Genomic DNA, 24,410 nt, shown 5'->3' on the forward strand with positions numbered 1-24,410 from the left:
CGAGGATGTCCTGGCATCTCCGTGTTCCTCCATTGCAGTTTCCCCAGCTGCTGGACATGGTGGTGTCCCGGATGGGACCTGTTTTCTTCCCTGACTCGCACAGCCGTGTCATCATCTTTCCTGAGCGAGTCCTTTCCCCAAGTGACCACGGGGTCCTGCTGTGGCTCTGCCCTGTTGTCATTCCTGCAAACGATGGGATGGAGGAAGGATTTGAGGACACCAGGACACCTTTCCTGGGCGACCCCATTTCCTGGGATGCTCCCGGGGATGGGAATGGATGATTTGTGGGGGGAAAAAACCACCTTTTACAATGGTGCCAAGCTCTGGCTGGGAGCAGAGCAAAAAGGGCTGGTGGTGCCTTTGGTCATGCCACTGTCACCTCTTTGTCACCAGGTTTGAACTGGAGTTTGTGCCCAAATCTCAGTTCGGCACCCTCTCCAAGGTCTTGAGGCGTGCCCTTGGTGAGGACATGTGGAAGGAAAGAAGAGGATTTGCCACCCATCAGGCAACACACAAAAGGTAAGGCAGTTCCCGGCTCTTTTTCCGTCGCAGGGCAGAGCGGCTTCGATAGGAAAATCCACAGCAATGATGGTCAAATGCTTGCACCAAAGCTTCGTGCCCACATTGGCACGGCCTCTTCTCCCAAGCTTGGCTTTGGGAGTGGGCCAGGGATGCTCGGATTCTTGGAAAGACTAACATTCCCTCTCCAAAAGAGCTTGGCCTACATCACCCACCTCCCCTTTTTTCCAAACCCCAGCTTTACCAGTGCCTTCGCCGAGGAGCCCAGGGTGAGCGGCTGGTTGCTGGGGGAAGAAAAGGAACTTGGCGCACGCTCAAGGCGTCAAGTTCTACCACCTGGGACTTGGTAGACCCTTCATGGTGGGCCACTGATCCAATGGGCACCCTGCTTCGACTCCACACATGCACTCATGCAGATATTTTCCCTTTTTGCTCAACCCTAGGATCCCCCAAACAGGAATCTCAGGCAGGATCTTGACAGATTAATTTATTACAGCCGGCATAACCCATACCGCTTCAGAGGAAGACTTGCGTTTCTTAGGAAACTAGGGGAGGAATATTGGCACGTTGTTTTGTGACTTGCTCGGGGATTTATCAGAGCCTGTCCCTTCTCTCGGTGGTAAAACCTCCTTTCCAAGCCAGCCATAACTTGGCGGGGAGATGCACGGGTGTCTGCTAGTACAGCATTGTAAGCAGACAGCTCCTAGGACACATCTTTAGTTTTACTGGCCAGCACTGAGTAATCCATGTCCCGAATGGAGCAGATTTCCCTGCTAATTCTACACCTTTTATTCCAAGAACCCTTGAAAAAATAGTAGGGGAATAAGCAAATCCCCAGAGCGATGGGAGCACAGGTTAATCATCATCCTTTCCACGTGACCAGCAGACAGGGGGTTCACCCGCTCTTCCTCAAGCCCTTATGCTGATAAAAGCAGCTGTCTCGAGGGCCTCCTTTTGCTCCAAGTAGGGAAAAATCTTGGTGTAAATCCCAAAGATTTTAGCTTTCACAGCTTGCAGCCAAGGCATTCCCAGCTGCTAACGCCAAGTTATGCTAAGTGATTCATATCATTTTTGCTGGTATTGGGGGAGGCAGTGGATAGAGCAGAACGGCTGCCTTGGATGTTCTGGGGATGAGATGTGAGCACCGCTCCATGTCCCTGGGACTGGGAGCATCCACGGTGATGCTCTTCTTGACAGAGGTTTCTCCTTCCCATTTGCAGCGGGACTTCCTGAAGTGCCTTTGCCTGCTGATTCCAGCTCCGGTGACTAACAAACAGGAGGAACTCCACAATAAGGCGGCGATGAATAAGAGGACGAAGCGCCAGGCTAGGTGAGTCTGGGGGGCTCAGGACTGAGCATCTGCATCGGGTTATTTGCCGACGCGGGTGAGAGCCCCAAACCCTCACTGGTGGGTTCATCACTGCCTGGACACCGCAGCACAGGGCAGTGCGATGGGGCTAGGGGAGCCCCCATTTCAAAGGGGGGGGTGTCCTCCTCCCCTTCATGAGAGCACAGGTGTGGCCTGGGGACATTGGGGACAGCTTGTGTGTCAGCTGAGGGTGCCGGCTTGGGGAGGGCATCTCCCTTCCTGAGCTGCCGCGAGGCTGCGCCAAGAGGCACATGGCTTGCAGGGCAGGATGTAGCCCCGAAGCCATCATGGCCTCGGGCAAAGTCCTTGTGTTTTGTCCTTCCAGGCAGCTGCCAGGGATCCCAGGGGCCGTGTCTGGAAAAAAAGTTGCTGGTGAGCGGCCAGTCCAAAGGCAAACCTGCAGCCAAAGGCCAAGCAGCAAAGCCGAACCAAACACAAGCAGCAAGGACTGCAGAGGCACAAGCAAAGACAAGGAGGAAAAAAATATACCCTGTTGAAGCAAATTCCAACACTGAAACAAATTCATCAATGAGCCCAGGAAGCCTGGATGCCCAAGGAGCTCACCTACGAGATCATGACTCCGCTGCCAACAAGAGACGAGGCAGCACAATTACTACAATCAAGACCTGAAAGGTTCTGGTCGGTTGCTGAAAGACCCACAGTATAAAGTCTTAGCGGGATACAACTTCACATTTCCCCACGTGATGCCCTATATGTAATAAGGGTCTGGGCTGACACAACACCACACGTTTGAAGACCAGACTGGTGGTCTCCAGGATGGAAGCGATCAGGGTTTGGAGGTGCTCAGAGCACCCACCGAGGTGGCAGAAAGGTCTACATGCGGACAAAGAGCTTCCAGAACCTTGCGGTACTGTTCGAGAAGAGCCTCTCTTCTTTTGCAGAAATCTCTCCGTCTTCAGGATGCAGGGAGCTGTGAAAAGAGACAAACAAAAACGGCAAAGCTGTGAAATAGCACTGAGTTTTTTCATTGTTCGCTACTAACCGTTCACCTCTGTGATAAGAAATGGAGCAACAGACCTCAGTGCCCTTGGGGTGACCTTGAAAGCTGGAAAGCCCCTGGCTCACGGACAAGGGGGTGACGGTTGCCCTGAAAAGGGCTGAGGAAAACTGGTCACCTATTTTTATTTTTCTTTACGCATGGTCAAAGCTGCTTTTTGAGCCCTTTGACCTCTCGTTGTCCCCAGTGAGCCCCTCACTTCCCCACCGCCACCCAGAGTCACTTGATTTGGGGTTGCTGCTGCGTTAAATTGATTACATTGATTACTGCTTCTGAAAAAGCCTTTGTTTTTAATCAGGGCTCGCGTCACTTGGGAGCTCAGGAGCATCCAATGACAACTAATGAGTAGGTGGGGTTTGTCCTGAGCCCCCCCAAACAAGCAAGATGTGGAGCAGGAACATCCAGACCAATACAGTGTGCAGCTGTGTCATGGCGGTAACTCTGTCGCGCCTGCCAATGTCCTGGCATGTGTGAACTTTGGCAGACATGACACAGCGCACACCTGCACTTGGCATAAAATTAAAGTTTACATACAGCAGGTGTGTAAACTATTTTTGTTTTTCAACCGACTATAGAGGTGGGCATGCTGCGAGATGGGGCAGAACCCTCACATATGGGTAGACACACTGCACAGGAATTTTTCACCATTCCTGAGAGACTCCCTGGCACCAGCTTGCAACGGGGCTCCCAGCCAAAGAGGTTGGTGGGGGGGGGGGGCGCTGGACAATGTTTAGGCCGGGAATCAGTGAAGGATCCTATTCTTAGTCTCGTTAACGCTTTGCAGGACTGATTCGATGCTTTGCTGCTCTGGCTCTCTGATCACATCGTGCATAATAAATAGTACTGTTTCCTTCTATCACATTGCCTGATATTTCCCCCTTTTTTATATTGTAATATAATAGGAATATAATAACATAACCTGCATTTATTCTTACATTTGGATTTGGAATTCATTTTGGCTGAGTATTCAGTCAGTCGGAAAAAGGGCAAGTTGTGGGCCCAGGGTGTTCTGCCTGCGCAGGGGTACGGGTCTCCTCGCATCTGTGTTGTGGAGGGAGGACGGTGAGTGCTGCAGTGAGCAGAGCCGAGGGCTGTGCCCTCGTTGGGCCAGATGAGCCAAGAGCTTCGGGAACTGGCCCAGCACCCTCCTGCTCCCCAAGCCCATCACCCCTGATCCTCCTGCTAGAGCTTGAGGCGGCCCCAGCATAGGTACGGCTCGGGGGGGTGATGACAGACCTCCCCCGTGGACAGCATCAAGGATCTCCTGTTTATCGCTGGAGTACAGCACGGGATAAAGATGGAGTCAGAGCGCAATCGGCCGGGTCACCATGGCAGCAAATGCAGGAATTTCCCAGTACTGGGGCTGTTCTTCACACCGGGGACATGCAGGCACGAGGGGGGCAGCAGGCAGGGAGCTGGGCACGTGACTCGCTGACCGTAAAAACGAGGGACGGACCGTGAGAGAGTCTTTTGCCTCGACAATCAAAGATTTGAACCCTAAAAACAAAGCTTTGGGCCCTAGAAGAGGGGTTACACCCGTAACAACGGGGGTTTGAGCACCCAAGCGGCTTTGTGCCCTACAGGTGAGGGTTTTCAAGGCTAAAAATGAAACTCTGGGCCCTAAAAGAGGCTTTGGTAACAAAAAGAGAGGGGTTTGGCCCAGCATGTGAGCCTTTGGCCCACATTAAAATAAAGAGTGCACAAAGTCAGCATGCGCGCTGGGCACGACTTATCCCCCGTGCATCCAGGGCTGGAAATAAAGACCGCCTGCTTTCGAACACTCAACACCCGAGTATTAAAGAGATTGATCTCTGATTTTTTGGTATCAAACAGTTATTTCTCCCCCTGGGCACGCCGCGTCACCTCCAGCAGCCATGGCGGCCCTTGTGCTCAGGTGGTTGTGGCGGGAGAGGCGTCCCTGCAGCGCTCCTGTCATTTTGTCACTTGTATTTATCGCTGCGGTTCATTTCGGGCCCTTTGCTGCTGGTTTGGAGCAGCTTTCCTTCAGGGAGCGCAACTCCCTGAGGACTGAGGGGCGCGGCCGGGTGCTTGGCGGACTTCCGGCCCATCGAGGGTGCGCTCCGGAGGACTGAGGGGAGCTTCCGGTGCGCTGCAGGACTTCCGGCGCATAGAGCGGCACGCCCGCTGTCGCGGGGGGCGCCGGTGTCGCTCGTGGCGGCTGCGGCAGCCGGCCTCGGTCTTGGCCTCGACCTCGGCCTCGCTCCGTGCCCGAGAGGCCGCTGCGGGTGACAAGATCCCCCGGGAACCGCCCCCCCCCCCTCTCCGGGCGGGGCCGGGCCGGGCCGGGTAGCGGGGCCGTGGCAGGCGGCGGCGGGGAGGCCCTGGGGCTGTTACTGGCGGTCGGGAGCGGGGGGAGGAGGAGGGGGGAGGATGAGGAGGAGGCGGCGGCGACGACGCTCTGAGCGGGACCGAGGCCAAAGGTAGGTGGGTGCGCCCCCTCCTCGTCTCTTAATGCCCTTCTTTCTTTTTCTTCTTCCTTTTAGCGCTTTCTTTCTTCGTTTCGATTTTTTTGTGTGTGTCCTTTAGCTTCTCTTTTTCTTTATTCTTTCGCTTTTTTTTTTATTTTTCGCCTCAGTTCCATCCTGGCCTTCCTCTCTTCCCTATGTAGATGTGTGGGTGCACATAGGTACCGGTTTATATCTGCGTTTCCCTGATGAGTGCGGTGGCGTGTCCTCGGAAAAGGAAGGACGGGAGGGAGGGAGGCCGGCGCCCAGGGAAGGCCGATCCTCACTCATCGTCATTATTTCGCTGTTTATTCGTGTCTCGTCTGGGCTGCAGCCTACGGTCAAACACTGTGGCTGGTAAACGTGCCGGGGACGTGAATGACTCCCAATAAGCATCTAAACGTTGATAAAAATTCGATTAAACTGCAGCGTATGCTGATGTAATTTGCATCGGCTTTACTTTCGCTCCCCTCAGAAGTAATTCGTGCTTGGTTGGGGGGGTTATTTCCATCCCCCCAAAACACGTGCATTTAAATTGGGCTGGTCACGACGTTCTCTTTGCTTTCTAATTTTATTTTCGATCTAAATCTTAATATTATTAACTCTGGTTGAGAACCGTTGCCACCATTTTCTTAATATTTGACTGTGTCCGTTATTGAATTACTCGGTTTTATTTCTTTTTATTTAAAAATCTAAAGCTTCGATTAATATCTGGGTTACAAGCAGGAGCTGCAGTGAACTTAGAGCTGCGCTAGAATTGTCGTTATTAAGCACACCGACTTCACTTCCCAAATCTTTATTTTCATTTTAAAATCTAAAACTTTCTTATTTTTGTTGGGAAATTATTTACTTCAGGAGCAAATAATCACCTTGTACTTTCCTTGGGAGTCATTAACACCCGCAGTTATATATAACACAGCGGCTATATTTCGAATTAGACTCTCCGCTAGTTTTCTGTCTTGAAAAAAGGATTGCTAATTTTTTGGAATTTATCTAGAATTCCAAATGCTAATTAAGGACTAATTACTGTCGTCACCGTCCCTGTCCCCCCCCAGTTTGTTGAGTCGTGGCAACAATGAAATTTTGTTGTGACTCATCCCTAAATTTCCTTTGTTGGTTCGTACCCTTGGTGTTGTAATTGTCGCTTTACCACTGAGTGGGATTAACTAACGCCTGTGATTTGTTTTTTTTTTAATACTAACTAGAGTTGTTTCTCTATCGATGTTAATCCTGATTAGCCCTTTATTATTTATGTTTTGCCACCGGTGATTTTATAACCTAAAATAATGTAAAATAATATAAATTGTGAGGAGTCGCTGCCTGTAAAGTTTTGTGTGGTGCCTTGAGTCTGGCTACTGCTTACCCCTAAAGACTCTTCTGTTATTTAAGTGTATATCCTAGGTGTTTTAAAGTGAATAACAAAGAGTAAAAAATTAAAATTTACAGTATGTATCTCTATTATATAGATAAATAAAGAGCAGGGACGTCGGAATTCCCAGGAAAAATGCAGTGTGCCCAGAGGTCGGAGAAGCACCGCAGCGCGTCTCGTTCTCTACAGGATTTCGCACTTTGACCACGCCAGCCTGTGTTTTTTATTTTCTGGGAATCCAAATTCCCCGAGGAAGGAAGGAACGAAGGATTGTGGGTGCAGCAGGTAAGACGGCAGCACCAAACAGACGTGGAGCCAGCTACCAGAGACACCGACGCGCTCCTTCGCTGCAGTGTCGCACCCACAACCTCTCCAGGTCCGTAATTAAACTTAATTTGGCTGCGTGGAACACAAACCTGTTTTTTAAAGAGATAAATAATTGAGGATTCTACAAAATGACGAGGGAAGGTGGTTTGTTAAATGTGGTACCACCAAAAATTTTCTGTCTGAAAAAGAAAATGCGCTGCTGTTGCTGGTTGCATCCATCAGGACCGTGCGTGCCACGGGGTAGGTTCAATCCCATAAAAGTCCTTCTCTGCTTTATTCCCAGCCGCGGGGCGAGTTATTCCCTGGAAATCACCCCTGGCAGATCCCAGGCACCGTGGTTTCTCCCTGCAACCCCCATAACAGATAATAAATGTGTCCCAAAGGGTGGAAAGTGCGAGGGGGGGGGTGAAAAAATTACTAAAAAAATAAAAAAGACGCGTGGCAGCCGCATCAAGCGCTGTGACTCACACCCCAGCGGAGAAACAAAGTGGCCTGGGGGGAGGTTGGGGTGCTCGGGGCAGAGTGCAGCCCCCCCCCGCCTTGGGGAATCTGGAGAGGGTTTGGGGCAGCTGCAGAGCAAAAAGAGTCCTGGGAGAGGAGGGTGTCATGGGGGAGCATGCAGGGAGCCCCCGGGTGCCGGCAGCCCCTTGCTGTGGGCGCTGTGCTGGAGGGAGGTGGCCAGGGGTGGCCATGGTGCTGTGGGATGGGGGGGTGTGAGGTGCTTGGATCTTGGCGGGGGGGTCCTGGGGTGGGGTGGGGTAAGGAGGTAGGGGGGACAGCCCATTCCTGTGCCACCCACCCATCCGGGTGGGCCTGGGGGACCCTTGGGGTAGGCACAGACACCACCTTGTGCCTTGATGGGTGGAGGCCCCCCTCCATGGAGGGTGCTGAGGCTGTTGGGGTCGTTGGGCTGCTCTGTGTGTGTGTGTGTGTGCGCTCCCCCCCAGCCCCCTGCTGGCCCTGTTAGGCTTTAGGGGTAACACGTTGCCTGTCACCCGCCTTGCGCTGCCAGCAGACCCCAGCTCTGCTGCCTAGTGCCCCCCCCCCGCCAGCAATTTCTCTCCCCAGGGGACAAAGGGTCCCTGCATGGACCCTGGCACCTGTGGCCCCGCAGCAGAAGCAAGCCAAGGAGATGCTGCGGCAGGTACCAGGATGGGAGTGGGCTCCACACTCATCCCCGCGAGCTGGGGGGATTGGCACCCACCTCCCCTCCTGAGCACCATGTCCCCCAGCAGGTGACGGGCGGGAGGTTGAGGATCAGGAGCATGAACCGGGGCACAGTAGTGGCACCAATGCCTGTGAGATGTGCGGCAAGAGCTTCCGGCTCCGCTCCTACCTGCTGACCCACTGCCGTGGCCACCAGGGCCAGCGGCCCTATGCCTGCCCTGAGTGCGGGCGCCGCTTCGGGCAGAGCTCCCACCTCTCACCCACCAACGGCTTCACACCGGTGAGCGGCCCTACCCCTGCCGCGACTGCGGCCGCAGCTTCAATGTCAACTCGGACCTGGTGAAGCACCGGCGGACGCACACAGGTGAGCGGCCGTACCCGTGCCCTGAGTGTGGGCGGCGTTTTGGCAGCAGCTCCAACCTCACCCGCCACCAGCGCCTTCACACCGGCGAGCGCCCTTACCACTGCCCCGACTGCAGCGAGAGTTTTCGGGGCTGTTCAGCACTCACCATCCACCGGCGCGCTCACACGGGCGAGCGGCCCTACCCCTGCCCGGCATGCGGCAAAGCCTTTGCCGACAGCTCGCTGCTGGCCAAGCACCAACGCACCCACTGTGCCGACAAATCCTTCGCTTGCCCCGACTGCGGGAAGAGCTTTTCCACCAATTCCTACCTCCTCCGGCACCGGCGGACACACTTAGCAGAGAAACCGTATCGCTGCGGGGAGTGTGGGCGGGGGTACAGCCAGCTCACCCACCTCAGCACCCACCAGCGGGTGCACAGTGGCGAGCGGCCCTACAGCTGCCGCGAGTGCAGCAAGAGCTTCACCACCAGCTCAGCGCTCACCAAACACAAGCGTGTCCACACTGGCGAGCGCCCCTACATCTGCCCCGACTGCGGCAAGAGCTTCAGCCAGAGCTCCAACGTCATCACCCACTGGCAGCTGCAGCACGGCAAGTCCCTCTGATGCCCCGTGCCCTGCCACCCCCCTTCGCCCCTGCTACCACCAGCCCCCTCCCCACTGTTTCTCTTAATTAAATCTGCGGCAGAGGCCACCAAAGTGCCTGGAGTTGGCGGGGGTGTCACCCCCCAGGGGCTTTGCTGAGTGGTGGTTGTACCCCCCCCAGCCCCCCCCCCCCCATCAGCCCCCTCCCCACCATTTTTTTTTAAATAAAATCTGCAGCAGAGACCACCGGTATGCCTGGAGTTGGGGTGTGATGTGGGGTGAAGCGTTGCCCCTGGGGCCTTTGCCGAGCAGTGGCTGTGGCCCACCATCCCCCCCACCCCCCCCACCCCGCCAGGCACTGTGGTGAGGGGGTGTCAGCCATCATTCTGCGGGGGGGGACACACAGGAACGAGGCAGGGGGGGTCATCCCAAAAAGTGGCTGTTGCACAACACAGGTATGAATCTGGGGGATGTGCGGCTCCTTTGACCTGGCAGGGACACTGGCGGGGTGTGCTGGGGTCCCCTGGTTGCCCCAGAGAGTGCACCCAGCACCCCCGGTGTTCCTGGAGGCCTGGGCCCCACACAGGATGGGAGGTGGGCTAGCAGGGTGCCCCCCATGCCGGATAAATCCCTGAGGATGTGGAGCTGGCGCTGGCTGTAGCCAGTGGGACTGCCACTGAAAGGGGAAGGGGAGAACAGGGTGCTCCCCTCTCACTGTCACCCCGAGGGGGCTGGGACTGGCCCGGCAAGGGGGGAGACAGGGATGGGGACAGGCTGGGGTACTGGGACGGGAGTGGGATGCAGGAGGGACCAGGAGACTGGGATGGTATGGAGGTGGTGAGGGTGCTAGGGGTGGGACTGGGATGGGGGTGCAGGAGGGGAGAGGGATATGTTGGGAACTGGGGTGGAGCTGGGACCAGGATGGGACTGGAATGCAGGAGGGGACTAGCATGAGACTGGGACTGCGATGGGTGTGCAGGAGCTGATGGGACTGGAACCAGAATGGAAATGCAGGAGGGGACTGGGATGGGGGTGCTGTGCGGGGCAGTACTGGGATGGCACTGTTAGGCAGGAGGGACTGGGAGACTGGGATAGGATAGGGGTGCTGCAGGGGACAGGGCTGGGGCTGGGGCGGGGGTGGAGGAGGAACCAGGAAGGGACTGGGATGCAGCAGGGGCCAGGGGTGGGGCAGGGATGGCATTGGGACCAGCAAGGATGTGCAGGAGGGGACAGGGATGGGACTAGGACTGGGATGGGGATGCAGAAGGGGACAGGGAGTGGGATGGGGCTGCAGGAGTGGGTGGGAATGGCACAGGGATGGGGATGGCGATGGCACTGGGATTGGGACTGGGATGCAGGACGAGACTGGGATGGGATTGGGGTGCAGGGACTGGCCGGTAATGGGGGGGATTGGGATGCAGGAGGAATGGGGATGGGGCAGGGATGGGATTGGGACCAGGATGGGAGTGCAGGAGGGGACAGGGAGGGGTGGGGATGCAGGAGGGGTGGAGATGGGATGAGGACCAGGATGCAGGAGAAGATGGGGATGGGATGGGGATGCAGGAGGGAACAGTGATGGGTTGGGGGCAGGGGGAGGGGTGTGCAACAGGAATGAGACTGGGATGTAGGAGGGTACTGGGATGAGACTGGGACTGGGATGGGGGGGTGGTAGGGGACAGGGATGGGACAGGGTGAGTATGACGGACAGGGATGAGACTGGGATGCAGGAGGGGACCAGGGTGAGACTGGGACTTGGATGGGGATGCAGAGGGGATGGGCCTGGGCTAGGGGTGCAGAGGGGGATAGGGATGGTAGTGGGACAGGACTGGGGGTGCAGGGGGAGACAGGAATGGATTGGGACTTGGATGGGGGTGCAGGGGGGCACATAGATGGTACCGGGACCAGGAGAGGGGTGCAGGGGGGGACTGGGTTGGCTCTGGGAGGGGCTGCAGGAAAGATCTGGGGGGGGGCCTGCAGAAGAGCCAGGGAGGCTTTGACAATGGATGGCAAAGGTGCTTCCTTGTGTAGTTCCTTTCCCCCTCTTCCCTTATCCCCTCCCCATCCTTCCCCTCTGTGAGGCTGTCTGTGGTGTGCCTGCTCTGATGAAAAGTGCTCCCACACCAGACTGAGAGCAAAGGAAAAGGGGCAGGAAGAGAGGTGTCGTAGTCCTTAGTTTGCAGGTTTAATGTATCGTCACTGTTCAGAAAACACAAGCGTGTATGTGGGTCAGGGACCCCTGCAGATATTTATTATTAATAGCCTTTTTATTATTAATAGCCATTTCTCTAAATACAGGACTTCATGCAGCGGGTTCACACAGTGCTAAGCTCCTGGTAAACGGAATCGCTTTTATGCATACTGCAGACTGGAGGTAGCAAGTGCCAGGCGAGAGATGAAGGTGATACCTGTCATACCAGAAGTGTAATGTATCACCTTCACGTATGTGTAGCCTTAGTATAATTATGAGATTGTAACCCAGAAGTCGCTTTATTAGTATAATGATGAGCTTGTGATTGAGAAGACCTCATGTTGCAAAGGATGAGATTTATGATCCAACTTGCAAGGAATATCTAGGATGAGAGAAAGAACTGATTGAATGTCATGGAGACCTAGCAGGTTTTGCCAAGAGACTTTGTAAAAGGACCAGGTTGATCAGGTCATGAAGTGTTCAGGAGCCAGCAAGGACTTGGTGGTTGCAAAAGCAGCCCTCCGACTCAAATCAGAAGAAAACTATGCATGTAAAAAAGAAGGAGGGACTAATGTAAGTGGATTCTGGGAAATAATCAAATATGTATGGGATTTTGGGGAAAGGTAGTGCATAGTTATGATTACACAGAATGTAAGGGACATGTATGTCAGGACAAGGTGAGCATGTTAGAAGGAGAGATCCCCCATGCTCCCGGCACCGTAATAAAAGAATGCCTGCTTTCTAAACTTCAAAACGAGTCTTGGAAAGTTCACTCGACCGATCTTTGGGTAACAAAGATGGACATGAAAGCAAGTGACGCACACGCAGTGGTGATCCCAACCACAAGCATGCTGTCTAATGACCTGGGAGAAGGCTGCAGTGACTCTCTCAGAAGTCAAGGTTTTCAGTGCTGTTTCTGTATTTGATACCCACGGGATGGTTTCCCTCGGCAAGCGTTTCTGTGCAGGCATGTGCACGGTCTGTGACACAGGCCACGCAGGGGTACAAAAGGGGGCGTAGGGTGGTTGTTCCCACACTCTGGAGGAGCATCTCTGGGGTGAACACAGGGAAGAGCTTCCTACACGGCTGTTGCCACAAAGCAGTGACCCGCTAGCATAAGGCAAAACAAGATGGACTTCTGGGATGGGATGAAGCCCATCTTCATGATGCCCAGCATCACCCTCAGAGGTACAAGCACCCACAGCCACTACAGGAGTGTTGTCAGGACTGAGAGTTGTGGCGTTGTGGGGGTGGGACGCAGGCAGAGCCAGCAGACACAGAGTGTGACCTGGTTTTCCTTTGCTTTCCAGAGCGAACAGCCATCTGGGACGCAGTGGCCAGCTACATCCAACAACAGCTCTTGCTACACAAGGTAGAGTGACACCCGCATCTTCCTCATCCCCCTAGAGAAGCTGGGGGGATCCCGTGGCCATGGAGCTTGGGCTGCAGTTGCTCCTTCCCTCCTCAAAAAGCAGGGAACTCCCCACCAAATCCCCACTGAGAGACAAAACAGGGCTCGGGCAAGGGTGGTGGCACCTCTGCTAGGTAGTCTTCTACTGCAAGGCTGATCCGTTGTTGGAGAACCCTGGATGCCCTTGAGTGGCTTCTGCCCCCAAGTCCTGCTTTTTCCAAGGAGGAAAAGGAAGGAGAGGACTCGGCATCTCCTCCCCAAAGCTCTCCCCACTGTCCCAGCTGATGCCTCCAAAGAGCGGGAGGTGGCAGGGTCCGAGGTACCATCCCTGGGTGGAGCCATCCCCCAGCTCTTCCCTCTTCACCCTTCATGCCCTTCTTCTCTGCTCCAGGGGGTACGAATTCCCACCCTCGGCTCCTTTGACGTGGTCCCCGCACAGAAGCAGGTTGGGACAGAGATCGTCACTATCCAGAAGCCTGTCTTTCGCCTGTCCAGGATCCTCAGAGACATCCACAACCTCACGGACAACGAGGATGACCTGTCTGGTAGGACAACAACTGCATGGTGTGGGTGAAGATGGGAGTTATCACATCCCTTTGCGAAAAGCAAACTGGCCCCTCTGCGAAGCTGGTCCGCAAACAGGACACGCGCAGTAAGAATCCCTCGGGGAGGGCTGCAGGGTGAGCGCCTTCATCCCTCTCGTGTGGTTTTTCCAGACAATAAGGTGTTGGCGCCTGTGAAATATGCCAAGGTGGCCACGGATGCCCACGTGTCCCGGTGCAAAGTGGAGGGATGCATCCTAGGCACCATGTCCCTCCTGTCTCACTGCCTGGCGAAGGGGAAGAGCATTGCACTTGTCCTGAGAGATGTTGGGGTGCTCCTCATTGAAGACAGGATGGTGCAAATGAGATTCTACTATGATTTCCTGGAAGAGATATCCGGGAAGACAAACCTCAGAATGGCTGCATTCATAGTGAGTGTTTTGGATTCCCTGTGGCTCCGGCGGCTCATGCCGCCCTGAACTCCTCCGTGATCGAGTGTCATGGTCACGTCGAGGATGTCCTGGCATCTCCGTGTTCCTCCATTGCAGTTTCCCCAGCTGCTGGACATGGTGGTGTCCCGGATGGTACCTGTTTCTTCCCTGACTCGCACCAGCCGTGTCATCATCTTTCCTGAGCGAGTCCTTTCCCCAAGTGACCACGGGGGTCCTGCTGTGGCTCTGCCCTGTTGTCATTCCTGCAAACGATGGGATGGAGGAAGGATTTGAGGACACCAGGACACCTTTCCTGGGCGACCCCATTTCCTGGGATGCTCCCTGGGGATAGGGAATGGATGATTTGTGGGGGGAAAAAACCACCTTTTACAATGGTGCCAAGCTCTGGCTGGGAGCAGAGCAAAAAGGGCTGGTGGTGCCTTTGGTCATGCCACTGTCACCTCTTTGTCACCAGGTTTGAACTGGAGTTTGTGCCCAAATCTCAGTTCAGGCACCCTCTCAAGGTCTTGAGGCGTGCCCTTGGTGAGGACATGTGGAAGAAAGAAGAGGATTTGCCACCCATCAGGCAACACACAAAAGGTAAGGCAGTTCCCGGCTCTTTTCCGTCGCAGGGGCAAGCGGCTTCCGATAGGAAAATCCACAGCAATGATGGTCAAATGCTTGCACCAAAGCTTCGTGCCACATTGGCACGGCCTCTTCTCCCAAGCTTGGCTTTGGGAGTGGGCCAGGATGCTCGGATTCTTGGAAATGACTTAACATTCCCTCTCCAAAAGAGGCTTGCCTACATCACCCACCTCCCCTTTTTCCAAACCCCAGCTTTACCAGTGCCTTCGCCGAGGAGCCCAGTGAGCGCTGGTTGCTGGGGAAAAGGAACTTGGCGCACGCTCAAGGCGTCAAGTTCTACCACCTGGGACTTTGTAGACCCTTCATGGTGGGCCACTGATCCAATGGGCACCCTGCTTCGACTCCACACATGCACTCATGCAGATATTTTCCCTTTTTGCTCAACCCTAGGATCCCCCAAACAGAATCTCAGGCAGGATCTTGACAGATTAATTTATTACAGCCGGCATAACCCATACCGCTTCAAGGAAGACTTGCGTTTCTTAGAAACTAGGGGAGGAATATTGCACGTAGTTTTGACTTGCTCGGGATTTATCAGAGCCTGTCCTTCTCTCGGTGTAAACCTCCTTCCAAGCCAGCCATAACTTGGCGGGAGATGCACGGTGTCTGCTAGTACAGCATGTAAGCAGACAGCTCCTAGGACACATCTTTAGTTTTACTGGCCAGCACTGAGTAATCCATGTCCCGAATGAGAGCAGATTTCCCTGCTAATTCTACACCTTTTATTTCCAAGAACCCTTGAAAAAATAGTAGGGGAATAAGCAAATCCCCAGAGCGATGGAGCACAGGTTAATCATCATCCTTTCCACGTGACAGCAGACAGGGGTTCACCCGCTTTCCTCAAGCCTTATGCTGATAAAAGCAGCTGTCTCGAGGCCTCCTTTTGTCCAAGTAGGGAAAAATCTTGGTGTAAATCCAAAGATTTTAGCTTTCACAGCTTGCAGCCAAGGCTTCCCAGCTGCTAACGCCAAGTTATGCTAAGTGATTCATATCATTTTTGCTGGTATTGGGGAGGCAGTGGATAGAGCAGAACGGCTGCCTTGGATGTTCTGGGATGAGATGTGAGCACCGCTCCATGTCCCTGGGACTGGGAGCATCACGGTGATGCTCTTCTTGACGAGGTTTCTCCTTCCCATTTGCAGCGGGACTTCCTGAAGTGCCTTTGCCTGCTGATTCCAGCTCGGTGACTAACAAACAGGAGGAACTCCACAATAAGGCGGCGATGAATAAGAGGACGAAGCGCCAGGCTAGGTGAGTCTGGGGGCTCAGGACTGAGCATCTGCATCGGGTTATTTGCCGACGCGGTGAGAGCCCCAAACCCTCACTGGGTTCATCACTGCCTGACAGCAGCACAGGGCAGTGCGATGGGGCTAGGGGAGCCCCCATTTCAAAGGGGGGGGTGTCCTCCTCCCCTTCATGAGAGCACAGGTGTGGCCTGGGGACATGGGGACAGCTGTGTGTCAGCTGAGGGTGCCGGCTTGGGGAGGGCATCTCCCTTCCTGAGCTGCCGGAGGCTGCGCCAAGAGGCACATGGCTTGCAGGGCAGGATGTAGCCCCGAAGCCATCATGGCCTCGGGCAAAGTCCTTGTGTTATGTCCTTCCAGGCAGCTGCCAGGGATCCCAGGGGCCGTGTCTGGAAAAAAGTTGCTGGTGAGCGGCCAGTCCAAAGGCAAACCTGCAGCCAAAGGCCAAGCAGCAAAGCCGAACCAAACACAAGCAGCAAGACTGCAGAGGCACAAGCAAAGACAAGGAGAAAAAATATACCCTGTTGGAAGCAAATTCAACACTGAAACAAATTCATCAATGAGCCCGGAAGCCTGGATGCCCAAGGAGCTCACCTACGAGATCATGACTCCGCTGCCAACAAGAGACGAGGCAGCACAATTACTACAATCAAGACCTGAAAGGTTCTGGTCGGTGCTGAAAGACCCACAGTATAAAGTCTTAGCGGGATACAACTTCACAATTCCCCACGTGATGCCCTATATGTAATAAGGGTCTGGGCTGACACAACACCACACGTTTGAAGACCAGACTGGTGGTCTCCAGGATGGAGCGATCAGGGTTTGGAGGTGCTCAGAGCACCCACCGAGGTGGCAGAAAGGTCTACATGCGGACAAAGAGCTTCCAGAACCTTGCGGTACTGTTCGAGAAGAGCCTCTCTTCTTTTGCAGAAATCTCTCCGTCTTCAGGATGCAGGGAGCTGTGAAAAGAGACAAACAAAACGGCAAAGCTGTGAAATAGCACTGAGTTTTTTCATTGTTCGCTACAACCGTTCACCTCTGTGATAAGAAAGGAGCAACAGACCTCAGTGCCCTTGGGGTGACCTTGAAAGCTGGAAAGCCCCTGGCTCACGGACAAGGGGGTGACGGTGCCCTGAAAAGGGCTGAGGAAAACGGTCACCTATTTTTTTTTTTTTACGCATGGTCAAAGCTGCTTTTGAGCCCTTTGACCTTCGTGTCCCCAGTGAGCCCCTCACTTCCCCACCGCCACCCAGAGTCACTTGAATTTGGGGTGCTGCGGTTAAAATTGATTACATTGATTACTGCTTCTGAAAAAGCCTTTGTTTTTAATCAGGGCTCGCGTCACTTGGGAGCTCAGGGAGCTCAAGGACAACTAATGAGTAGGTGGGGTTTGTCCTGAGCCCCCCCAAACAAGCAAGATGTGGGCAGGAACATCCAGACAATACAGTGTGCAGCTGTGTCATGGCGGTAACTCTGTCGCGCCTGGCCAATGTCCTGGCATGTGTGAACTTTGCAGATCATGACACAGCGCACACCTGCACTTGGCATAAAATTAAATGTTTACATACAGCAGGTGTGTAAACTATTTTTGTTTTTCACCGACTATAGAGGTGGGCATGCTGCGAGATGGGGCAGAACCCTCACATATGGGTAGACACACTGCACAGGAATTTTTTCACCATTCCTGAGAGACTCCTGGCACCAGCTGCAACGGGGCTCCCAGCCAAAGGTGGTGGTGGGGGGGGGCTGGACAATGTTTAGGCCGGAATCAGTGAAGGATCCTATTCTTAGTCTCGTTAACGCTTTGCAGGACTGATTCGATGCTTTGCTGCTCTTGCTCTCTGATCACATCGTGCATAATAAATAGTACTGTTTCCTTCTATCACATTGCCTGATATTTCCCCTTTTTATATTGTAATATAATAGGAATATAATAACATAACCTGCATTTATTCTTACATTGGATTTGGAATTCATTTTGGCTGAGTATTCAGTCAGTCGGAAAAAGGGCAAGTTGTGGGCCCAGGGGTTCTGCCTGCGCAGGGGTACGGGTCTCCTCGCATCTGTGTTGTGGAGGGAGGACGGTGAGTGCTGCAGTGAGCAGAGCCGAGGCTGTGCCCTCGTTGGGCCAGATGAGCCAAGAGCTTCGGGAACTGGCCCAGCACCCTCCTGCTCCCCAAGCCCATCACCCTGATCCTCCTGCAAGAGCTTGAGGCGGCCCCAGCATGGTACGGCTCGGGGGGGGTGATGACAGACCTCCCCCGTGGACAGCATCAAGGATCTCCTGTTTATCGCTGGAGTACAGCACAGGGATAAAGATGGAGTCAGAGCGCAATCGGCCGGGTCACCATGGCAGCAAATGCAGGAATTTCCCAGTACTGGGCTGTTCTTCACACCGGGACATGCAGGCACGAGGGGGGCAGCAGGCAGGGAGCTGGGCACGTGACTCGCTGACCGTAAAAACGAGGGGACGGACCGTGAGAGAGTCTTTTGCCTCGACAATCAAAGATTTGAACCCTAAAAACAAAGCTTTGGGCCCTAGAAGAGGGGTTACACCCGTAACAACGGGGGTTTGAGCACCCAAGCGGCTTTGTGCCCTACAGGTGAGGGTTTCAAGGCTAAAAATGAAACTCTGGGCCCTAAAAGAGGCTTTGGTAACAAAAAGAGAGGGGGTTTGGCCCAGCATGTGAGCCTTTGGCCCACATTAAAATAAAGAGTGCACAAAGTCAGCATGCGCGCTGGGCACGACTTATCCCCCGTGCATCCAGGGCTGGAAATAAAGACCGCCTGCTTTCGAACACTCAACACCCGAGTATTAAAGAGATTGATCTCTGATTTTTTGGTATCAAACAGGTTATTTCTCCCCCTGGGCACGCCGCGTCACCTCCAGCAGCCATGGCGGCCCTTGTGCTCAGGTGGTTGTGGCGGGAGAGGCGTCCCTGCAGCGCTCCTGTCATTTTGTCACTTGTATTTATCGCTGCGGTTCATTTCGGGCCCTTTGCTGCTGGTTTGGAGCAGCTTTCCTTCAGGGAGCGCAACTCCCTGAGGACTGAGGGGCGCGGCCGGGTGCTTGGCGGACTTCCGGCCCATCGAGGGTGCGCTCCGGAGGACTGAGGGGAGCTTCCGGTGCGCTGCAGGACTTCCGGCGCATAGAGCGGCACGCCCGCTGTCGCGGGGGGCGCCGGTGTCGCTCGTGGCGGCTGCGGCAGCCGGCCTCGGTCTTGGCCTCGACCTCGGCCTCGCTCCGTGCCCGAGAGGCCGCTGCGGGTGACAAGATCCCCCGGGAACCTCCCCCCCCCCCTCTCCGGGCGGGGCCGGGCCGGGCCGGGTAGCGGGACCGTGGCAGGCGGCGGCGGGGAGGCCCTGGGGCTGTTACTGGCGGTCGGGAGCGGGGGGAGGAGGAGGGGGAGGATGAGGAGGAGGCGGCGGCGACGACGCTCTGAGCGGGACCGAGGCCAAAGGTAGGTGGGTGCGCCCCCTCCTCGTCTCTTAATGCCCTTCTTTCTTTTTCTTCTTCCTTTTGCGCTTTCTTTCTTCGTTTCGATTTTTTTGTGTGTGTCTTTAGCTTCTCTTTTTCTTTATTCTTTCGCTTTTTTTTTTATTTTTCGCCTCAGTTCCATCCTGGCCTTCCTCTCTTCCCTATGTAGATGTGTGGGTGCACATAGGTACCGGTTTATATCTGCGTTTCCCTGATGAGTGCGGTGGCGTGTCCTCGGAAAAGGAAGGACGGGAGGGAGGGAGGCCGGCGCCCAGGGAAGGCCGATCCTCACTCATCGTCATTATTTCGCTGTTTATTCGTGTCTCGTCTGGGCTGCAGCCTACGGTCAAACACTGTGGCTGGTAAACGTGCCGGGGACGTGAATGACTCCCAATAAGCATCTAAACGTTGATAAAAATTCGATTAAACTGCAGCGTATGCTGATGTAATTTGCATCGGCTTTACTTTCGCTCCCCTCAGAAGTAATTCGTGCTTGGTTGGGGGGTTATTTCCATCCCCCCAAAACACGTGCATTTAAATTGGGCTGGTCACGACGTTCTCTTTGCTTTCTAATTTTATTTTCGATCTAAATCTTAATATTATTAACTCTGGTTGAGAACCGTTGCCACCATTTTCTTAATATTTGACTGTGTCCGTTATTGAATTACTCGGTTTTATTTCTTTTTATTTAAAAATCTAAAGCTTCGATTAATATCTGGGTTACAAGCAGGAGCTGCAGTGAACTTAGAGCTGCGCTAGAATTGTCGTTATTAAGCACACCGACTTCACTTCCCAAATCTTTATTTTCATTTTAAAATCTAAAACTTTCTTATTTTTGTTGGGAAATTATTTACTTCAGGAGCAAATAATCACCTTGTACTTTCCTTGGGAGTCATTAACACCCGCAGTTATATATAACACAGCGGCTATATTTCGAATTAGACTCTCCGCTAGTTTTCTGTCTTGAAAAAAGGATTGCTAATTTTTTGGAATTTATCTAGAATTCCAAATGCTAATTAAGGACTAATTACTGTCGTCACCGTCCCTGTCCCCCCCCAGTTTGTTGAGTCGTGGCAACAATGAAATTTTGTTGTGACTCATCCCTAAATTTCCTTTGTTGGTTCGTACCCTTGGTGTTGTAATTGTCGCTTTACCACTGAGTGGGATTAACTAACGCCTGTGATTTGTTTTTTTTTTAATACTAACTAGAGTTGTTTCTCTATCGATGTTAATCCTGATTAGCCCTTTATTATTTATGTTTTGCCACCGGTGATTTTATAACCTAAAATAATGTAAAATAATATAAATTGTGAGGAGTCGCTGCCTGTAAAGTTTTGTGTGGTGCCTTGAGTCTGGCTACTGCTTACCCCTAAAGACTCTTCTGTTATTTAAGTGTATATCCTAGGTGTTTTAAAGTGAATAACAAAGAGTAAAAATTAAAATTTACAGTATGTATCTCTATTATATAGATAAATAAAGAGCAGGGACGTCGGAATTCCCAGGAAAAATGCAGTGTGCCCAGAGGTCGGAGAAGCACCGCAGCGCGTCTCGTTCTCTACAGGATTTCGCACTTTGACCACGCCAGCCTGTGTTTTTTATTTTCTGGGAATCCAAATTCCCCGAGGAAGGAAGGAACGAAGGATTGTGGGTGCAGCAGGTAAGACGGCAGCACCAAACAGACGTGGAGCCAGCTACCAGAGACACCGACGCGCTCCTTCGCTGCAGTGTCGCACCCACAACCTCTCCAGGTCCGTAATTAAACTTAATTTGGCTGCGTGGAACACAAACCTGTTTTTTAAAGAGATAAATAATTGAGGATTCTACAAAATGACGAGGGAAGGTGGTTTGTTAAATGTGGTACCACCAAAAATTTTCTGTCTGAAAAAGAAAATGCGCTGCTGTTGCTGGTTGCATCCATCAGGACCGTGCGTGCCACGGGGTAGGTTCAATCCCATAAAAGTCCTTCTCTGCTTTATTCCCAGCCGCGGGGCGAGTTATTCCCTGGAAATCACCCCTGGCAGATCCCAGGCACCGTGGTTTCTCCCTGCAACCCCCATAACAGATAATAAATGTGTCCCAAAGGGTGGAAAGTGCGAGGGGGGGGGTGAAAAAATTACTAAAAAAATAAAAAAGACGCGTGGCAGCCGCATCAAGCGCTGTGACTCACACCCCAGCGGAGAAACAAAGTGGCCTGGGGGGAGGTTGGGGTGCTCGGGGCAGAGTGCAGCCCCCCCCGCCTTGGGGAATCTGGAGAGGGTTTGGGGCAGCTGCAGAGCAAAAAGAGTCCTGGGAGAGGAGGGTGTCATGGGGGAGCATGCAGGGAGCCCCCGGGTGCCGGCAGCCCCTTGCTGTGGGCGCTGTGCTGGAGGGAGGTGGCCAGGGGTGGCCATGGTGCTGTGGGATGGGGGGTGTGAGGTGCTTGGATCTTGGCGGGGGGTCCTGGGGTGGGGTGGGGTAAGGAGGTAGGGGGGACAGCCCATTCCTGTGCCACCCACCCATCCGGGTGGGCCTGGGGGACCCTTGGGGTAGGCACAGACACCACCTTGTGCCTTGATGGGTGGAGGCCCCCCTCCATGGAGGGTGCTGAGGCTGTTGGGGTCGTTGGGCTGCTCTGTGTGTGTGTGTGTGTGCGCTCCCCCCCCAGCCCCCTGCTGGCCCTGTTAGGCTTTAGGGGTAACACGTTGCCTGTCACCCGCCTTGCGCTGCCAGCAGACCCCAGCTCTGCTGCCTAGTGCCCCCCCCCCGCCAGCAATTTCTCTCCCCAGGGGACAAAGGGTCCCTGCATGGACCCTGGCACCTGTGGCCCCGCAGCAGAAGCAAGCCAAGGAGATGCTGCGGCAGGTACCAGGATGGGAGTGGGCTCCACACTCATCCCCGCGAGCTGGGGGGATTGGCACCCACCTCCCCTCCTGAGCACCATGTCCCCCAGCAGGTGACGGGCGGGAGGTTGAGGATCAGGAGCATGAACCGGGGCACAGTAGTGGCACCAATGCCTGTGAGATGTGCGGCAAGAGCTTCCGGCTCCGCTCCTACCTGCTGACCCACTGCCGTGGCCACCAGGGCCAGCGGCCCTATGCCTGCCCTGAGTGCGGGCGCCGCTTCGGGCAGAGCTCCCACCTCTCACCCACCAACGGCTTCACACCGGTGAGCGGCCCTACCCCTGCCGCGACTGCGGCCGCAGCTTCAATGTCAACTCGGACCTGGTGAAGCACCGGCGGACGCACACAGGTGAGCGGCCGTACCCGTGCCCTGAGTGTGGGCGGCGTTTTGGCAGCAGCTCCAACCTCACCCGCCACCAGCGCCTTCACACCGGCGAGCGCCCTTACCACTGCCCCGACTGCAGCGAGAGTTTTCGGGGCTGTTCAGCACTCACCATCCACCGGCGCGCTCACACGGGCGAGCGGCCCTACCCCTGCCCGGCATGCGGCAAAGCCTTTGCCGACAGCTCGCTGCTGGCCAAGCACCAACGCACCCACTGTGCCGACAAATCCTTCGCTTGCCCCGACTGCGGGAAGAGCTTTTCCACCAATTCCTACCTCCTCCGGCACCGGCGGACACACTTAGCAGAGAAACCGTATCGCTGCGGGGAGTGTGGGCGGGGGTACAGCCAGCTCACCCACCTCAGCACCCACCAGCGGGTGCACAGTGGCGAGCGGCCCTACAGCTGCCGCGAGTGCAGCAAGAGCTTCACCACCAGCTCAGCGCTCACCAAACACAAGCGTGTCCACACTGGCGAGCGCCCCTACATCTGCCCCGACTGCGGCAAGAGCTTCAGCCAGAGCTCCAACGTCATCACCCACTGGCAGCTGCAGCACGGCAAGTCCCTCTGATGCCCCGTGCCCTGCCACCCCCTTCGCCCCTGCTACCACCAGCCCCCTCCCCACTGTTTCTCTTAATTAAATCTGCGGCAGAGGCCACCAAAGTGCCTGGAGTTGGCGGGGGTGTCACCCCCCAGGGGCTTTGCTGAGTGGTGGTTGTACCCCCCCCCCCCCCCCCCCCCCATCAGCCCCCTCCCCACCATTTTTTTTAAATAAAATCTGCAGCAGAGACCACCGGTATGCCTGGAGTTGGGGTGTGATGTGGGGTGAAGCGTTGCCCCTGGGGCCTTTGCCGAGCAGTGGCTGTGGCCCACCATCCCCCCCACCCCCCCACCCCGCCAGGCACTGTGGTGAGGGGGTGTCAGCCATCATTCTGCGGGGGGGACACACAGGAACGAGGCAGGGGGGTCATCCCAAAAAGTGGCTGTTGCACAACACAGGTATGAATCTGGGGGATGTGCGGCTCCTTTGACCTGGCAGGGACACTGGCGGGGTGTGCTGGGGTCCCCTGGTTGCCCCAGAGAGTGCACCCAGCACCCCCGGTGTTCCTGGAGGCCTGGGCCCCACACAGGATGGGAGGTGGGCTAGCAGGGTGCCCCCCATGCCGGATAAATCCCTGAGGATGTGGAGCTGGCGCTGGCTGTAGCCAGTGGGACTGCCACTGAAAGGGGAAGGGGAGAACAGGGTGCTCCCCTCTCACTGTCACCCCGAGGGGGCTGGGACTGGCCCGGCAAGGGGGGAGACAGGGATGGGGACAGGCTGGGGTACTGGGACGGGAGTGGGATGCAGGAGGGACCAGGAGACTGGGATGGTATGGAGGTGGTGAGGGTGCTAGGGGTGGGACTGGGATGGGGGTGCAGGAGGGGAGAGGGATATGTTGGGAACTGGGGTGGAGCTGGGACCAGGATGGGACTGGAATGCAGGAGGGGACTAGCATGAGACTGGGACTGCGATGGGTGTGCAGGAGCTGATGGGACTGGAACCAGAATGGAAATGCAGGAGGGGACTGGGATGGGGGTGCTGTGCGGGGCAGTACTGGGATGGCACTGTTAGGCAGGAGGGACTGGGAGACTGGGATAGGATAGGGGTGCTGCAGGGGACAGGGCTGGGGCTGGGGCGGGGGTGGAGGAGGAACCAGGAAGGGACTGGGATGCAGCAGGGGCCAGGGGTGGGGCAGGGATGGCATTGGGACCAGCAAGGATGTGCAGGAGGGGACAGGGATGGGACTAGGACTGGGATGGGGATGCAGAAGGGGACAGGGAGTGGGATGGGGCTGCAGGAGTGGGTGGGAATGGCACAGGGATGGGGATGGCGATGGCACTGGGATTGGGACTGGGGTGCAGGACGAGACTGGGATGGGATTGGGACTGGGATTGGGGTGCAGGGACTGGCCGGGAATGGGGGGGATTGGGATGCAGGAGGAATGGGGATGGGGCAGGGATGGGATTGGGACCAGGATGGGAGTGCAGGAGGG

The 24,410-nt window shown here is 55.0% G+C and overlaps 2 protein-coding genes and 2 long non-coding RNA genes across 7 annotated transcripts in view; all 4 read left to right on the forward strand.

Moving 5' to 3' along the window:
- The first annotated feature begins 423 nt into the window (after positions 1 to 423).
- On the forward strand, positions 424 to 2,245 carry LOC121082065. The gene is made up of 3 exons (XR_005825888.1): positions 424 to 519; positions 1,740 to 1,849; positions 2,214 to 2,245. It is a non-coding gene; the product is annotated as an uncharacterized LOC121082065 (long non-coding RNA).
- Positions 2,246 to 5,017: 2,772 nt separating this feature from the next.
- Positions 5,018 to 24,410, forward strand: part of LOC121082063 (zinc finger protein 271-like) — a 29,652-nt gene continuing 10,259 nt past the window's right edge. The window contains 6 exon segments of the mRNA XM_040581408.1: positions 5,018 to 5,347; positions 6,838 to 7,307; positions 8,300 to 8,491; positions 8,494 to 9,148; positions 22,142 to 22,239; positions 22,242 to 22,934. Of these exon segments, the coding sequence (XP_040437342.1) occupies positions 7,196 to 7,307; positions 8,300 to 8,491; positions 8,494 to 9,148; positions 22,142 to 22,239; positions 22,242 to 22,934 (1,750 nt within the window). The 5' untranslated portion in view covers positions 5,018 to 5,347; positions 6,838 to 7,195.
- Positions 12,067 to 16,639, forward strand: LOC121082061 (coiled-coil domain-containing protein 81-like). Of its 4 annotated transcripts, none has more exons than XM_040581404.1 (9): positions 12,250 to 12,267; positions 12,678 to 12,739; positions 12,913 to 13,097; positions 13,170 to 13,323; positions 13,495 to 13,751; positions 13,869 to 13,954; positions 14,227 to 14,351; positions 15,539 to 15,647; positions 16,001 to 16,639. In XM_040581404.1, the coding sequence occupies exons 3-9, from the start codon at positions 12,957 to 12,959 to the stop codon at positions 16,386 to 16,388; spliced, it is 1,260 nt and encodes a 419-aa protein (XP_040437338.1). In that variant the 5' UTR covers positions 12,250 to 12,267; positions 12,678 to 12,739; positions 12,913 to 12,956; the 3' UTR covers positions 16,389 to 16,639. The 4 variants fall into 4 exon arrangements, with proteins under 4 accessions (XP_040437336.1, XP_040437340.1, XP_040437338.1 ...); XM_040581403.1 differs by lacking the exon at positions 12,250 to 12,267 and adding an exon at positions 12,537 to 12,555; XM_040581402.1 differs by lacking the exon at positions 12,913 to 13,097 and having other exon boundaries at positions 12,067 to 12,267.
- On the forward strand, positions 18,784 to 21,267 carry LOC121082064. Its single transcript, XR_005825887.1, has 3 exons — positions 18,784 to 19,101; positions 20,588 to 20,866; positions 21,101 to 21,267. It is a non-coding gene; the product is annotated as an uncharacterized LOC121082064 (long non-coding RNA).

The sequence above is a fragment of the Falco naumanni genome, unplaced genomic scaffold (genome assembly GCF_017639655.2).
Source record: "Falco naumanni isolate bFalNau1 unplaced genomic scaffold, bFalNau1.pat scaffold_238_arrow_pat_ctg1, whole genome shotgun sequence".
NCBI lineage: Eukaryota > Metazoa > Chordata > Aves > Falconiformes > Falconidae > Falco > Falco naumanni.